Source organism: Prionailurus viverrinus, chromosome A3, assembly GCF_022837055.1.
Source record: "Prionailurus viverrinus isolate Anna chromosome A3, UM_Priviv_1.0, whole genome shotgun sequence".
Lineage (NCBI taxonomy): Eukaryota > Metazoa > Chordata > Mammalia > Carnivora > Felidae > Prionailurus > Prionailurus viverrinus.
Genome location: NC_062563.1, coordinates 87,640,055 through 87,657,266, shown reverse-complemented (window position 1 = coordinate 87,657,266; position 17,212 = coordinate 87,640,055). Strand labels below are relative to the sequence as shown.

Sequence of the window (17,212 nt, the reverse complement as noted above, 5' to 3'; positions counted from 1 at the left end):
GATTGTCCTAGCAACCTTCAGAAGCAGTTGCTAGATAATTCAAACGAAAAGCATTCCTTCTTTTAATCCCAGTAAGCACACTTGCATAAAGTTGGTTGGTTGGTTGGTTGGTTGGTTCGTCGATTGAAATTAATGATCAAGAGACTTGGGCATTTTCACTGAGACAATGAATCTAGCAAAAGTTAACTTTGCTTTGCTTTTTTGTTGTGTTTTTTTTAACTCTTTCATAGATGCCCTATATTAATAAAAACAAAGAGCAAACAAACAAACACTTTTATTTTGGCTTGCTTGCTTGTTTCTCATCTTTGAAGATGAGGAAAACTAATACCTTGCTCAAAAGACATTTAAAGACTACATCATCTTTTGTTGTGGTTTTTAACATAGTTTTATCTTATAGATGCTTTTTATTTTCATTTCTGAATGACCTTTAGTTGGCAGTAACTCCCAACTTTTTAGTATTATTTCTCTGTAGAGTCTTTTATCATGTTAATGGTCCATGAACAAAAACCTATGTGTTGGGGAGTTCTTTAAAGGGAATTATGTTAGGGGTGGGGTGGCTCAGTCAATTGTGCATCCAACGACTCTTGATTTCAGCTCAGGCTGTGATCTCATGGTCATGAGATTGAGCTCCAAGTTGGGCTCAATGCTGAGCATGGAGCCTGCTTAAGATTCTCTCCCTCTCCCTATGCCCCTCCCCTGCTCATGCGTGTGCTCTCTAAATAAATAAATAAATAGGAATTTATTTTAAAGCAGGCAATCACTCCATAATTTGTGTTATATAAATTAATTTTTCTCTAGGTAGGGTCCCATACTTACTCTTGGATGGTATTAATAACTAAGAAATGTGTTATATTTTAGGTCTTAAAGAGGTTATTGTGCCCCAGTTAGGTTGCCATTCAGAATCGACAGTATCAGCTTGTGAGTCTACTGCCTCTAAGCCAAAGAAGAGGAAAAAAGAGGAAGTACCTGGTGAGCAGCTGTTTCATTTGTTTGGTGGTGTTGTCTTTAGAGATTGTTTTACTGTATTTTATGTATTTCACTCAATCTTAGGAAATGCAGAAATAATGTTTGTTATGTTTTTTTTCTGAAAAAAGTTTTATCCCTCATTGATAATTCTTTGTGAAATTGAGCTAAGAGTTGGTTCTTTTGGCTGAGTATAAGATCCAACCAGATTCTCCTTTTATTGTTGTATATTTTATTTATCCCTTAAATATTTGGGCCAGTTTTACACCTTAATTTGCCATAGGATAGTGTTATGAAGTTTTCATCCATAGAGCATTTTTAAAAATTTGTGACAATGGTTAATTATATCTTCTGCACTAATTTAAGAGTATAGTTTCTTATCTGTATTTTCAACATGTGGCATCATATATATATTTTTTTCTTTTTTAATGTAAATGTACCAGTGGCAATTAAGGAGTCATATAAATCAATATGAAAATAGTGAAGTGCTTTTGTAAATAAGTGTTGGCAAGTCCTAGACTCTAAACAAAAGAAAAATACTACCAGTCTACACATGTAAGTAGGAACATTTTTGTGGTGAGAGGGAGTATTTTTGGAAGTGGGTCAAATGGTCATGCACAGGAGTTTTGATGCTGGGATGTTGGAGAAAGATGGAGAAAAAAGTGACATGGGCATTTCTGTTTTTGAGAAGTAATTCTGGCAGCAATATAGAGCAGAGACTGTTGTTAAATGTTTATTTATTGGTCTTTCCCAAGAAAACCTGAAAGCAAAAAAAAAAAAAAAAAAAAGTTCTTATCCTTTGACTCAGTAGTCCTGATCCTGAGGAAATAATCCTTGATACAGGAAAAACATTTTGTCCACAGATGTTAACTTTACAATTATTTATAATATTGTAAAATTAAAAACAAATAAGGGCCAACCACTAGGGGTAGTTAAATAAACCATAATAAATTAACTTGATAGAATATTAGGCAGCCATTAAAAATTATTATAAAGAAGTATAAAGAAATGTTTAGATAACTCAGGTAAAATACAGAATGCTCAGTAAAATTTGATTTTCATACAAACAATAATTTTTAGTATAAGTATATCCCATGCAATATTTGGAACATACCTATATTAAAAAGCCATTTATTTGAAATTTAGATTTTTTTTTTTTGTGCTAAATTTGGTGATCCTGGGATAATCACAGTTACTTAAAATCACTAAACCAGCAAAATCAGCTACCCACACACACACAATTTTTCTGGTAGTTCACCAGAAAATTGATAGTGATTGAGAAGTGGGAACAGTGGGTGAATTTTTTTTCTTCTTTTCACTTCTAGGTCCCACACCCACATCCCAATTGCCAGTAAAGAGCATATAAAACTTAAAATGTTGTGTATTAATGCTAATGTTAATTCCTTCTAGAAGCTGAAGCTAACTTAGACCTTAGCAAAGACATTTTATGTTTTAGACTCTTGAGAAATTAATATTGAATTGATTTATATTCTGCAGACATATTATTAAATTATTAAATCACTATAATGATGTGTGGTTTAGGTGCACAGACGAACAGTTCACTGCTGCCTCAGGATGCAGTGAGCAGTAATCTAAGGAAAAGTGGCCTGAAAAAACCTGTGGTTGCTTCTTCATTAAAAAGGCAGGGTAAGTTTCCCTTAGCCAGGGTAGGCTAAAGAGGTGGAAAATCATCCTAAAGAAGCCCAAAGCAATATAATCAAAAGAAATGTTGCATGTTATCCCCCAAAGAGTGGTAAGATAAACACGAGCAGGCACTGAGGCTGCGATCTATTCTGTTCCACTGGTTTCAAATCATACCCAGACCCTTGGGGCGCCTGGGTGGCACAGTCGGTTAAGCGTCCGACTTCAGCCAGGTCACGATCTCGCGCTCCGTGAGTTCGAGCCCCGTGTCAGGCTCTGGGCTGATGGCTCAGAGCCTGGAGCCTGTTTCCGATTCTGTGTCTCCCTCTCTCTCTGCCCCTCCCCCGTTCATGCTCTGTCTCTCTGTCCCAAAAATAAACGTTGAAAAAAAAAAAATTAAAAAAAAAAAAAAATCATACCCAGACCCAAATCGTGTCTTTTTAACGACAAACGCAGCAAAGATTCCTTCATGTTTTGGCAGCACATGTTCTATAAGATATTTTCCTTTTGTTGCCTGTTACCCACATGCAGTTGGTGTGCAGCCTCAAACTTGAAGAAATATATTTTATAATTCTGCAGGGATAAATATTCGCTGAGAAAGGCAAATATAATCTGTTCTCCCAAGTTGAAGTTTGGGGCACCTGGCTGGCTCAGCCAGTAGATCATGTGACTCTTGATCTCAGGGTTGTGAGTACAAGCCCCATGTTGGGCATAGAGATTACTTAATCAATCAATCAATCAATCAATTAAAAGTCAACATGCGCTAAAAAAAAAAATGAAGTTTGAAAACATACCTAAAAGCAGTAGCATGGTTATCTTTCTGAACTTATGAGACAAAATAACTTAATTTGAACATAGCCTATATATTTACTTTTCTATTCAGCATAATTAGGCCCATACATTTGGGGATCAACATTTTCTTAACTCTCATATATTATGGCTGAGTGATTAAAAACTAGATATCATCCCTGCACTCATTCTGTGGTTTTAAAGACAAGATCAGTACATAAATAGCATATAATACAAAACCAAATCTTAATTAACCAATTAGCTAAGAACTGACATATTCCAGGAATAAATGTTTTTGGAAGCTCAAGAAGTAAACAAATAAAAAATATCAGGTAGAAGATTTTTAACAGATTTTCATCACTTCCTTTGGTACAAAGGAAAAATAAAATAAAATAAAATAGATTTTCATCCAAATTATCACTAAATACATTTACCTAATGAGAATTTTAGTTTCAAATGAATAGTAGTTGTGGCATCCTTATCTCCTGATTTATAGATCTCTAAAGCAACCATTATACAAGGCCATTCTTAAGTTTGCAGTTTCTTTTTTTCAAAGATTTTATTTTAAGTAATCTCTGCACCCAATGTAAAGACAGAACTCATGACCCCAAGGTCAAGAGTCACATGCTCCACTGACTGAGCCAGCGAGGCTCTCCTCCAATTTGCAGTTTAATGTTGAAAGGCTGCAAACCTTCTGTGGTTAATAATCACAACTTTTCAATTTTTTTCTAGATGGAGTCTTTTTTTTTTTTTTTTTAAGTTTATTTATTTATTTTGAGAGAGAAAGTGAGCAGGGGGTGGAGGCAGAGAGAGAATCCAAGCAGGCACTGTACAGTCAGCAGAGAGCTCGGTGCTAGGCTTGAACTCACAAACCATGAGATCATGACCTGAGCCCAAACCAAGAGTCAGACGCTCAACCAGCTGAGCAACCCACCACCCCTCTAGATGGATTCTTAAAAAAAAAAATCCTAGAATTTTCCATTTCATTTAATGTATCTAATTTCTTTAAATTTCAGCTTGTTGCTCTTTTCTGTACAAAATCCGCAGCTTTTTCAGACTTCAGTTAACTGTTGTTTTTGCAAAAAAAAACCCATAAAAATTACTGAAAAGTTTTTTGTTTGTTTTTCCTAGCCTGTGGTCAGCTGTTAGATGAGGCTCAAGTGACCCTGTCCTTCCAAGACTGGCTGGCCAGTGTCACGGAACGCATCCATCAAACCATGCACTATCAGTTTGATGGTAAGTATTGGTCGCCCAACTTAGCTATTGCTGAAAGTAGAAGAATTAAAGTAATTGTGTTGTAGTTCTATTCTGGTTTTTTTGACTTAAGTTTTTGTTTTAATTCCAATATAGTTAGCATTCAGTGTTATATTAGTTTCAGGTATACGATATAGTGATTCCATAATCCCATACATCATCTGGTGTTCATCACTACAAGTGCATTCCTTAATCCCCATCACATATTTCACCAATCCCCCGACTCTCCTCCCCTCTGGTAACCATCAGTTTGTTCTCTGTAGTTAAGAGTCTGTTTCTTGATTTCTCTCTCTCTCTCTGTCTCTTCCTTTGTTTTGTTTCTTAAATTCCACATTAGAGTGAAATCATATGATATTTGTCTTTCTCTGACTGACTTATTTCACCTATCATTATACTCTCTGGCTCTATCCATGTTGTTGCAAATGGTAGTTCTGTTCTGTTTTGATAGGAAAAGTAATTAGCCTTCAGTCCAGCGTGCATTAGGCCACAAGAAAGTAGAGATTTAAATGAAATAAAGGAATAATCACATCATTAAAACACAGGACTAGCAGAATGAATTTAGAGATGGAGGAGCGCAAATAGTAAATAATAAGTAAAGGTAGATGGCCTTGGTCTTAGGGTATGCCTGTCTGTGCACACATGTGTATGGAAATGTGTTAGGTGAGAGAGATGCCAAAGCCTTAGAAGATCATTCTAACTCTCAAACTTAAAATCAGAGCAAGGGAGGAAAACGTTTAGAGAAAAATCTAAATATGTGAGACTAAGATAGTTATATAAAATTACATAGACATATTAAGGAAAATTGGAGAATACAGGCTGAATTTGGGTTGATTGTGATAACTTCATGGGACCTCAACAATTTCAGAGGTGGACCAGCCAACCAGTCCTGGCCCATAGCTAAAAACATCCTTGATGGCTAGTTTTCCAGGCTTTGTCCAGTAGTGAGGAGCTCACCACTTTTTTTTTTTTTTAATTTTTTTTTAACGTTTATTTATTTTTGAGACAGAGAGAGACAGAGCATGAATGGGGGAGGGTCAGAGAGAGGGAGACACAGAATCTGAAACAGGCTCCAGGCTCTGAGCTGTCAGCACAGAGCCCGACGCGGGGCTCGAACTCACGGACCGTGAGATCGTGACCTGAGCTGAAGTCGGACGCTTAACCGACTGAGCCACCCAGGCGCCCCGTGGAGCTCACCACTTTTTCAGGCAGCTCATAACATTGCTGGACAGTGAGAGCTGTGAGGAAAGTGTTCCTCACACTAAGTAGAAATATTTGCTTCTAGTACTTCCTGTTGGTTCTGGTTCACTCTAGCCACATGGGGTAGGCCTGTTCTAAGTGACAGTCCCTACCACTGCACACATAGCTATCATGCTGCCTGACAGGTCTTCTTTTCTCCAAGTGATACATCTTAGGTTTTCAAACACTCCTCATAGCATATTTGCAGACCTCATATAATTGTAATGTTCTTGGCTGAATATGTTGCAGTTTATGATTATCATTTTAATCTTTGTTTTTAAGTTTACTTATTTATTTTGAGAGAGAGAGAAAGAACGTGAGCAGGGAAGGGGCAGAGAGAATGGGAGAGAGAGAATCCCAAGCAGGCTCCACACTGTCAGCACAGAGCCTCACTTGGGGCTCCATCTCACGAACCATGAGATCATGACCTGAGCTGAGATCAAGAATCAGACACTTAACCGACTGAGCCACCCAGGCAGGCGTCCAATGACTGTCATTTGAAAAATGAAACAGGTGCCTGGCTGGCTCAGTCAGTAGAACATGTGATTTTTGATCTCAGGGTTGCAAGTTTGAGCCCCACATTGGGTGTAGAGATTATTTAAAAATAAAATCTTTAGGGGGGCGCCTGGGTGGCTCACTCGGTTAAGCGTCCAACTCCTGGTTTCTGCTCAGGTCATGATCTCGCAGTTCATGAGTTCAGGCCCCATATCGGCTCCATGCTAACTGTGGATCCTACTTGGGATTCTCTCTCCCTCTTCCTCTGGCCCTCCTCCACTTGTACTCTCTCTCTGTCTCTAAAAATAAATAAATAAAATGAAATAAAATCTTTAGGGGCACCTGCATGGCTCAGTTCATTAAGTGACTGACTTCAGTTCAGGTCATGATCTCGCAGTTCATGAGTTAGAGCTGTACATTGGGCTCTGTGCTTACAGCTCAGAGCCTAGAGCCTGCTTCAGATTCTGTGTCTCCCTCTCTCTCTTCCCCTTCCCCACTCTGTCTCTCTCTGTCTCAAAAATTGACATTAAAAAAAAGTTATAAAAAAATAAAATAAAATCTTTTATAAATAAATAAATACATAAATACATACATACATACATACATACATACGTACATACGTACATACATATGAGGCACCTGGGTGGCACAGTCGGTTGATCATCCAACTATTGGTTTTGGCTCAGGTCATGAGCTCACGGTTTGTGGGTTCAAGCCCCATGTCAGGCTCTGTGCTGACAGTACGGAACCTGCTTAGGATTCTCTCTCCCTTGCTTTCTGCCCTTCCCCTTCCCCTACTCCCTCTCTTTGTCTCTCTCTCAAAATAAATAAGTAAACTTGAAAAAATTATTTATAAATAAATAGATAAATAAATAAATAAGACACTCCAAAGTGAATAGTAGCTCAAAAGGAGACAATCAACAGGAGATGAGTTTTGAAAGATTATAATAGTTACGGCTTCATGGTAAGGGAAGAGACAAGAATGGAGATCTTACAATACATGTTTAATTTTGTTTATATTAATTCAGAATAAATAAAACTTCAGAAGGTACTTTTTAGAAATATGAAATAAATTAAGAGTTTCAAAGAGTCTATGTTTGGGTCTGCCTGGGTGGTTCACTCAGTTTAGTGTCTGACTCTTGATCACACCTCAGGTCCTGATCTCACAGTTCATGAGACTGAGCCCCGCATTGGACTCAGCACTGACAGCATGTGGACTGCTTGGGATTTTCTCTCTCTGCCCCTCCCCTGCTCTCTTTCTCTTAAAAAAATAATAAATAAATAAAATACTCTGGTTTTTTCCTGTTAAAATTGTATTTATTTACTGTTTGAAGTAATGTAATAAGTACCTATAAACCGACCTCCCCAAATCAAAGATAGAATGCCAACAATAATGTAAGATGCACGGTGGTCCCTCTCTGTCCCATTCTCCATTACCACTCCTCCTCACCATCTCCATTACCACTACCTTTGTCAAAGTCATCATCATCTCTCCTGGACTGTGAGTCTGTATGTTTTATGTGGGCTTTTCAAGAGTAATTTGTACGTCTAAGCCCTGGCATCACATCACCTGAGTTCTAGTTAGTTAGCACTTCTTTTAGACCAGTCATGATCTCTGCATGTAGCCCACAATCTAAGTTCAAGATGAAAAAGATTCCTTTGTATGGTGACTTTTCCAAACTGTCCATATATCACTGTTTTAGTGACTCAGAAGCGGTGACAGTTTTGTCATTGACATTCTGCATTCAATAAAGTATATAAAAACATTTGAAAGAACATAAAGTATTTCTGTGGACTTCTAGAAAACCTTTTATTTTTATTTTTCTTGGTTTGACCTTTGTTTCAAAAAGGCATCTGAGGAGTGCCTGGCTGGCTCAGTTGGTAGAGCATGAGACTCTTGATCTCAGGGTTGTAAGTTCAAGCATCACACTGGGTATGGAGCCTACCTAAAAAAACAAAAAACAAAACAACAACAAAAAAAACTTCTTTAAATAAAAAGGCATCTGAACTGTCTTTAAGAGTCTTCTTTAAGAACCATTCTTGGGATGTCTGGGTGGCTCGGTAGGTTAAGCGTCTGACCCTTAAATTTGGCTCAGGTCATGATCCCAGGGTCGTGGGATCGAGCCCTATGTTGGGCTCTACACTGAATGTGGAACCTTCTTAAGATTCTCTCTCTCTCTCTCTCTCTCTCTCTCTCTCTCTCTCTCTCAGGGGCACCTGGTGGCTCAGTCAGTTAAGTGTCCAACTCTTGATTCAGCTCAGATCATGATCTTACAGTTCATGAGTTCGAGCCCCACATCAGGCTCTGTGCCAACAGTGCAGAGCCTGTTTGGGATTCTCTGTCTCCCTCTTTCTCTGCCCCTTCCTGCTCATGCTCTCTCTCTCAAAAAGAAATAAATATATTTTTTAAAAAGATACCCACTCTCTCTCTCTGCTCCTCCCCCACACCCCACTCCTGTGTCTGCACGCACTCAAATTAAAAAAAAAAAAAGAACCATTCTTTAAGTTGTATCTAGCCAGATAGTAGTTTTGGAACAGGTTTTTGTGTTTTGTTTTGTTTATAAGCTCTATACCTGATGTGGAGCTTGAACTCACAACCCTGAGATCAAGAGTCACTTGCTCTACCACTGAGCCAGCCAGGCACCCTCCTCATGGACAGTTTTTAAAGAAAACTCTGACCTCTTCCAACCCCTCCGCTAACATTGTTTCTGCTGCCTTTTTGTTGACCTTAGTGTCTTGCAAGTTTCTATAAGAGGTTTTTTACGTATTTTCAAAACATTTTGCCTTCTTAGAGATCATATTCAGAGAGAAAGACCGATGCTTGTTGGATAAACAGTGTCCTGACTTTGTGGCACTCTTGGCCCAGACCATCTGAGTGACACCTTGCAGTTACTTTGCTTGGACATAAATGCACATAGCAAATGCTTGGAGACAGTGAGCAGGATTGAATCAAATTTACCTTCTCAACTCAGCCTCATTGTACTCACCTCATTTCAGATACTCTTTAAAGGGAAAAGTCTGGGCTATGCTGGTGTTTATGAAACTGAGGAATTGAAAAGTTATCTTTGGCAGATGACAAGGGTCTGTTGTATTTGTCATAATAGAGATCAAGAGTAGGGCTGGTGACAGTGCTTGACTCATAAAGGTCAATCAAAGCCTTCTTTTTGCCTCTGTATAAAGCAGTCTCAGTGGCATTTTTAGTTGTTAGTGTCATCCAATTCCATTTCTTCCACTTCTCCCTACGTGTCAGAAAGCCCACTGAGCTTCTTTAAACGAGTTTCTTCTTATTTGATATAGGCAAACCAGAGCCACTGGTGTTCCACATTCCTCAGTCCTTTTTTGATGCTCTGCAACAAAGAATATCTATAGGAAGTGCAAAGAAACGGCTTCCCAACTCCACCACAGGTATGGGATTTTTTTCCTCAGGAACAACAATAGATATCTTGACCTTAGAGAATTATGCTTAGAGAAACCGTGTGGTATTTTCAGGATTAGGACTTCTAGTCACATGCTCAAAACATGAAGCCTTAGCCAGTCAGCTCTTGGAATAATGATCACTCCCCTCAAAGGTACCATACTTATTCCAGTAAGAGTTAGTGGAAAAATTCAGAAAGCACAAACTTGGTAAAAGGACAGTGAAGTGTAATGAGGGTGCCCACTAAGAAGTTTGACATTTTCTAGATATGAACCAATTTCAGCAAAAGCATTGTAAGTTCCAGTTGTTATTTGCACTGGCTTCTTGGAAGCATATTACAATCTGTACCAAAAACAAAAACTTGTTTTTCATGGTTCCCAATTTTGATGAAGGAAGATTTTATTTTTAGAGTAATTCTTAGGCTTGGAACCCTTTATAATTACATTATTCTGGTGCTTATTTCTTGGTTTTCTATTACATCTTCTACTAGAAATTTCATGATACTTATTAGGTAGTGTAAGGAAACGAGAGAGAGAGGAGGAAGAATAGATGGCTCAGTGATAAATAGCCCGAGAGTAACTATAGCTGGACATCAATGCTATTCATTTAGTTAGTAGTTATTTGATGATTATAATAGGGACTGAGGTTGAATTCTATCTTTGAGGTTGAATTCTATCTGTGAATCACTGTTTAGGGCTATAAAAATCTTTGTCTTCACAGCTTATCTATCTGAGGCAGTGTTGATTCTTTCTTTCACCTTAAACTTTAGGCCTCCTAATACATGACTTTTAACCCATCCTTTAGCTATTTTTGCAGGCCTTTTGGTGAAACCCCTTTATAATCCTTCAGGCAAGGCAACAGGTTGGCAACCATGTTAACTGGCCTAAACTCCATGTAATTCTTTTAAGAACTATAATTTGACCTCTGGTATATCTAAAGTTGTGAGAGGTTGTAAGGTGCTGTTTTATAATGGAGTCCTGTGTGTGTAGCTATACCAAACAAAGAAATCAGTTGCTAAGGTAGCAAAAATAAGTAGCATCTCAAAGAAGCATCAGAGACATCTGTTAGCAAAAATCCATATCATTTGATTTACCACATTTCTGCCAAACCTATTACAGATTTGCCTCTAGAATTTCTTTTTTAAAAGTGCTGAGATTCTATAAGGAAAGGATAGCACTGCACTGAACTTTCTAAAAACTGGGTAACAAATACAATGAAAGAGAATGTTATTTTTTTGGTAGTCTAATCTTGTTCCCTTCTTACATTGAAGCTTTTGTTCGGAAAGACGCCTTGCCACTGGGAACCTTTTCCAAGTATACCTGGCATATCACTAATATCCTGCAAGTTAAACAAATCTTAGATACCCCAGAGGTAAGAGTGTATTTCTACAATAGTAGGAGGGCAAAGAGGGGAAGAAAGAGAAGCAAGTGCAGGAAGTATGTTTGCACCAATTCCTTGAGTTATAGACACTGAAGAGAATTCCTTTTTTTCATACTAAAAGATTATTCAGAAATATTCATGGCTGTATAGTTCTGACTGTGATTTTAATGGGTATTCCCTGTGGTTTGAAAAAGTATCTTAAATTGGAATATCCTTTTTCTTTGCCTTTAGGATCAGAAAACAGAGATCATTTTTCTTGTGAATTAGATAATGAACCCCTACTAGCTATGGTGAGCCCTACATTAACCGGCAGGGAGCTAGAAATTATATAAATAATTTGAGATAATATACTATTTGTGAGCTCAATGAACTCAGCACAATTAAATGCTTCTCCACAAACTGCAATTTAGTTCTCATTAGAAAAATGACCCTTAATTATTTGGCATTCTTTTTTGCAAGAGGAATATTAGACATTTTTAAACATTTTCTTTTTCAAGCAGATCCTGAAAATTTGAGGCTTTTCCCTTCCTACAGTAATGGAATATTGTAGAAAATTCAGCATAGTGTGGTTTGATACATTAAGATTAGCTTAATTGCAAGGCATTGTTACTTTCAGAAAAAGAATAAGTTGTTTGGTAGTTATAAAACTTACATGTGAACCCTAGAAAAGCCCTGTGTTAGCACTAAAGGCACTTGAGGAACCTCTTTAATTGTTGGATGTTACAGAGATAGCTTCTCACCTGGAGCAAGTGTTCAGGGAGGCACTGTCACTGTCAAGTGAAGGAAGAGAACTAATTGATAATCTTGGAGTGTCGGTCTGTTTGGGCATTACTTACCTGCATCGCCTCATTCAAACTCACAACCATGTGTTGGTATTAACTGAATTTTGCCGATGAGAAAGGCTATATGCCCTGCTGTTTAGTGGCAAAGACCAATTCAAGTTCTGTCTGGCTTAGTCCCAAGGATGGTGTGAAGCATACAAGGTGTTAGGCCAGCTGTAGATGCTGTCAGTAGAGCTTTTAGGAGAAGAATCATGCTAGCAGAGCAGGAGGGAAGGGAACAAAACTGATTTGAGAGCAAGTCTATGCCAGCAGCCATTGCATAGCCATGAAGATGTTAGAAGTTCAGGGGCGCCTGGGTGGCGCAGTCGGTTAAGCGTCCGACATCAGCCAGGTCACGATCTTGCGGTCCGTGAGTTCGAGCCCCGCGTCGGGCTCTGGGCTGACTGCTCAGAGCCTGGAGCCTGTTTCCGATTCTGTGTCTCCCTCTCTCTCTGCCCCTCCCCTGTTCATGCTCTGTCTCTCTCTGTCCCAAAAATAAATAAATGTTGAAAAAAAAAAATTTTTTAAAAAAAAGAAGTTCAGTTCATAGATAGTTTGGCTGGGGTTCAAATTAAAGTTATAGAGAAAAAAGGAAAGTCATGAATGATGTAAAGGAGAAAAGGCAGATTTCTTGATAGCATTTACTTGAAAATACAAGAGGAGGTTTCCATTAATTTGAGTGTAACAAAAAAGAATAAGTGAAAGATCTGTTGTCATCCAAATGTTTGTCTACTTTGAAAGTTTTTCCTTTCTCACCTTTCTTGGTATTGACTTCGTGTCCAGATGCCCTTGGAAATCACTCGGAGTTTTATCCAGAACCGGGATGGGACTTATGAGCTGTTTAAATGCCCTAAAGTGGAAGTAGAGAGCATAGCAGAAACCTATGGTCGTATAGAAAAGCAACCTGTGCTGCGACCTTTGGAACTAAAAACTTTTCTCAAAGTTGGTAAGTGAAATTGTGCTTTCAATAGTGCATTTTCCTTTGAAGGTTAGCTGTGTGCATTGAACTGTCCTAGACATTGGATCTTGACCTTAAACAAAGAAGACACATGCATTCATCTTGTAAAGGCCATCATGGAATAAAGTGTTTTGTTTCTTTTGAAACAATGCTTTTAAAATAAAATTATAAGGGGCACCTGGCTGACTCAGTCAGTGGAGCACATGACTCTTGATCTTGGGGTTGTAAATTTGAGCTCCATGTTGGGTATAGAGATTACTTAAAAATAAAATCTCTAAAAATAAATAGAATAGAATAGAATAGAATAGAAGTAATACATATTCATTATAGAGAAATCATAGATTTCATTATAGACCATAAAGGAGAAAAGTGAACCACCTATAACCTCATGCACCATAGAAGACATCACCATTAAGATTTTAGGGGTGCCTGGTGGCTCAGTCAGTTAAGCTTCTGACTTCGGCTCAGGTCATGATCTCGCAATTTGTGAGTTTGAGCCCTGCAACAGGCTCTGTGCTGACAGCTCAGAGCCTGGAGCCTACTTCAGATTTTGTGTCTCCCTCTCTGTCTGCCCCTCCCCCTGCTCGCACTCTGTGTGTGTGTGTATGTCTCAAAAATAAACATTAAAAAAAAAAGAATTTGGCATATCTCCTTTTAGACTCTGTTCTACACATGAAAAGAGTTTGCAAAACATGGGCTCATACCTCAGATACTTTTTTAACTTAAAAATATTATCATGACAGCTTTCCATATCTACATTAAACATTATTTTTTTTAATTTTTTTAAAGTTTATTCATTTTTGAGAGAGAGAGAGAGAGAAAGAGAGAGAGCATGAGTGGGGGAGGGGCAGAGAAAGAGGGAGACACAGAATCTGAAGCAGGGTCCAGCACAGAGCCCAACGTGGGGCTCGTACTCACGAACTGTGAGATCATGACCTGAGCCAAAGGTGGACGCTTAACTGACTGAGCCACGTAGGTGCCTCTTAAACAATATTTTTTTAACTTTTTAAAAATTTTATAAAACATACAGAATATAAAAATTATCATTTTAGGGGTGCCTGGGTGACTCAGTTGGTTAAGTGTCCGACTCTTCGGCTCAGGTCGCGATCTCATAGTTCATGGGTTCGAGTCCCACATCAGGCTCTGCATTAACAGTGCCAAGTCTGCTTGGGATCCTCTCTCTCTTCTCTCTCTCTACCCCTCCCCTGCTCACTGTCTCTCAAAATAAATAAATAAACTTAAAAAAATTTTTAAAATAAAATAGTTTACCATTTTAACCATTTTTAAGTGTATAGTTCTCAGGCATGAAGCACATTTACATTGTTGTGCAACTATTACCATCATCCATCTCCAGAACTTTTTTGTCGTCCTCCACTGAAACTGTACCATTAATTAGTAACTCCCCACTCTCACCTCACCCCTGGTCCCTGGCAACAACCATTCTATTTTCTGTCTCTATTAATTTGACTACTTTAGGTAGCTTATGTAAGTACAATCATACAGTATTTTTCCTTTCTCTGACTTATTTTACTTACTATAATGTCTACAAGGTTCATCCATGTTGTAGCAAGTGTCAAAATTTCTTTGTCCTTTTTTTTCTTTTTTCTTTTTTTTTTTTTAAGTAAGCAGTGTGCCCAACATGGGATCTCAGGACCCCAAGATCAAGATTCACATGCTCTAGGGCTCCTGGATGGCTCAGTTAAGCGTCTGACTTCAGCTCAGGTCATGATCTCACAGTTTGTGGGTTTGAGCTCTGTTGTCGGCCTCTGTGCTGACAGCTTGGAGCGTGGAGCCTGCTTCGGATTCTCCATGTCTCTCTTTCTCTCTGTCCCTCCCCCACTCATGCTCTGTCTCTCTCTCTCCCCTTCAAAAAATAAATAAATACATACATACATAAATAAATAAATAAAAAGATTCACATGCTCTATCAACTGAACTAGCCAGATGCCCCATAGTTCTGAAAGGTATACTGTATTATTTTAAATTCTGCTAGTTTTTTTTTTTTAGTAAAATGTTTATTTATTTTGAGAGAGAAAAGAGTGCATGAATGCAAGTGGGGGAAAGGTCAGAGAGAGAGATCTCATGAACCATGAGCCGTGAGATCATGACCTGAGCCAAAATCAAGAGTTGGACCCTGCTAGTGTTTTATATTTTTTTGAAAGCATTCTGTAACCTGAGTTTTTCATGTTTAAATCTTTGATCCTCTGGAATTTATTTTGATGTAAGGTATGAAGTATGATTCTGCCACCTTTTATTTTCTTCCAGATAGCTATCTAATTGATGCACACTATTATAAGAAACACTTGTATTTTACTAACTGAAATTACTAATCACTAATTTTACTAATTGAAAATGCAACCTTCATATGATGCTAAATTCCTGTTCTATTTGTGTCCACTTTGGATCTTTCTGTTTTGTTCATTTAATCTGTCTAGACATATGCCAGTACCACACTCCTTTGGTTATTATGGGTTTGTAGTATGTTTTAGAACCATGTAATTTTAATTGTTTCTGGTTTCCTTGAAACTTGACCTTTTCTTGCTAGTCTCCCTTTTAAACTCATCCAGCTATCTTTTCTCCTTAATCTGGGCTCTCCTTAGTATTCTTTTGGCTCTATTTCCATGGAGGCTGGGTCTTATTTCATTTGAGGGTGCCAGACAGTTCCCTGAAATTTTTATTTGGATAGATACACCAGTAATCACTTTTCCCTTCCCTTGATTCTTCTCCACTGTTTCTCTCTCCTATTTTGTTGTTGTTGTTTTAATTTTTTTCTTTTTTTTTTTCTTTTTTTTTATTACTGAACAGAGTTACATCTGTCCAGCCTCAAATTTTGGAATGGTACTAATCAATGTTCTTTTTTTTTTTTTTTTTTTTTTTTTTTTGGTCTTCAGGCAACACTTCCCCAGATCAAAAGGAGCCAACACCGTTCATCATTGAGTGGATTCCAGATATCCTTCCTCAGTCCAAGATTGGTGAGCTTCGGATCAAGTTTGAGTACGGTCACCACCGGAACGGGCATGTGGCGGAATACCAAGACCAGCGGCCACCGCTGGACCAGTCCTTGGAACTGGCGCCTCTGACCACCATCACTTTCCCTTGACAAGGGAAAAAACAAGAGTCTTTTGCTGCTAAATTTGCACATTCCCAACCCTTGACAATTTAAATACTAGTTAGGCACTTAGATGGCCCTGTCGCCTAGTGAACTGCTCTTAGCCAAGATGCAATTTCTTATCGCATCCAAGTGGATTCTGTTGAAGAAAAACTCTTGTAAATGGCCTTTTTGGTGCTGCTGTGTATGGTCTTCGTTATAAATTGGGTGATATTTCTGGCTAGAATTTTTAAAGGAACAAAAAGGAAACCAGCTCTCTTTCCTTCTTAAAGAACTCACCTTTAGAGTTTGTTTCAAACTTTTTCTAATTCTCTAAGATGTTCGCAGCACTTCTTACACCAGCAGTGTTGGAAAGTTAATAATACCCTGTTTAGGGCAGAATGTTAAGGACCATCCTGACAGAGTTCCAGTCATGCCCATTTATTTTGTTCTCAAATAAAAGCACAATGTCACTAGTTTTTCCAAAGTATATCTCATGTTGGCCTGATTATAAAATTATAAGCCTTTGGGGAGATTTAAGTAACAGTGAAATAGGAAAAAGAAGTCCAGGTATCAAGGGATTATTGACATTTCAAACTAATGCTTCTAATTACTTGTTCCCTAGATATTTATTTCCTTCTTTATTCTCCAACAAGTTTAAGAGCTGGTAGGTTCAATTCCTGTTTTTGAGCTCATTGATCACAGAATGGTGATACTGAAGGACACAGAAGTGGAAGCCTGTCTTCAGGGAGAAAAGAAGGGAGTGACCATTTCCTATATGCCTCCTGTGTGCCAGACACTTTCATTTATATTCCCATTTTTCTCATTTAGTCCTTACTGTTTGAGTTTAGATATCACCTCTTCTTTTAAGTTAAAGAGACAGCCTGTTTTTCTTGCTGGAAACGGCATTAAAAATGTTTCATTTTAGTGCAAAGGGCATGTTCTTTCTACTTTATTATGTTACTTTGATATAAATTTCTTGTAAACCATTGTCCTTGGGAACATAAGAAAAATCCCACATAAAGGAGACTCCTGGTTTTCTTTTGACTGCAGGTAACAAAAACCCAACTCTAACCAGCTCAGGCAAAAATGGGAATGAATGGTTCATGGACTTTAACATAGGGTTGGACAGCCATCCTGGGTAGCACTAGGGTGTAACTAGGCCTCAGGAA

At 38.2% G+C, this 17,212-nt stretch overlaps 1 protein-coding gene across 2 annotated transcripts in view; it reads left to right on the top strand.

The window, feature by feature from the left end:
- The window catches only part of CA3H2orf42 (chromosome A3 C2orf42 homolog), a 33,688-nt gene extending 16,714 nt beyond the window's left edge, over positions 1-16,974 (top strand). For both annotated transcript variants that reach the window (XM_047854036.1, XM_047854037.1), the window contains exons 4-10: positions 859-969; positions 2,506-2,610; positions 4,525-4,629; positions 9,676-9,783; positions 11,064-11,164; positions 12,778-12,940; positions 15,844-16,974. In XM_047854036.1, the coding sequence (XP_047709992.1) occupies positions 859-969; positions 2,506-2,610; positions 4,525-4,629; positions 9,676-9,783; positions 11,064-11,164; positions 12,778-12,940; positions 15,844-16,052 (902 nt within the window). In that variant the 3' untranslated portion in view covers positions 16,053-16,974. The remainder of the gene's footprint in view (positions 1-858; positions 970-2,505; positions 2,611-4,524; positions 4,630-9,675; positions 9,784-11,063; positions 11,165-12,777; positions 12,941-15,843) is intronic.
- Positions 16,975-17,212: the final 238 nt, after the last annotated feature.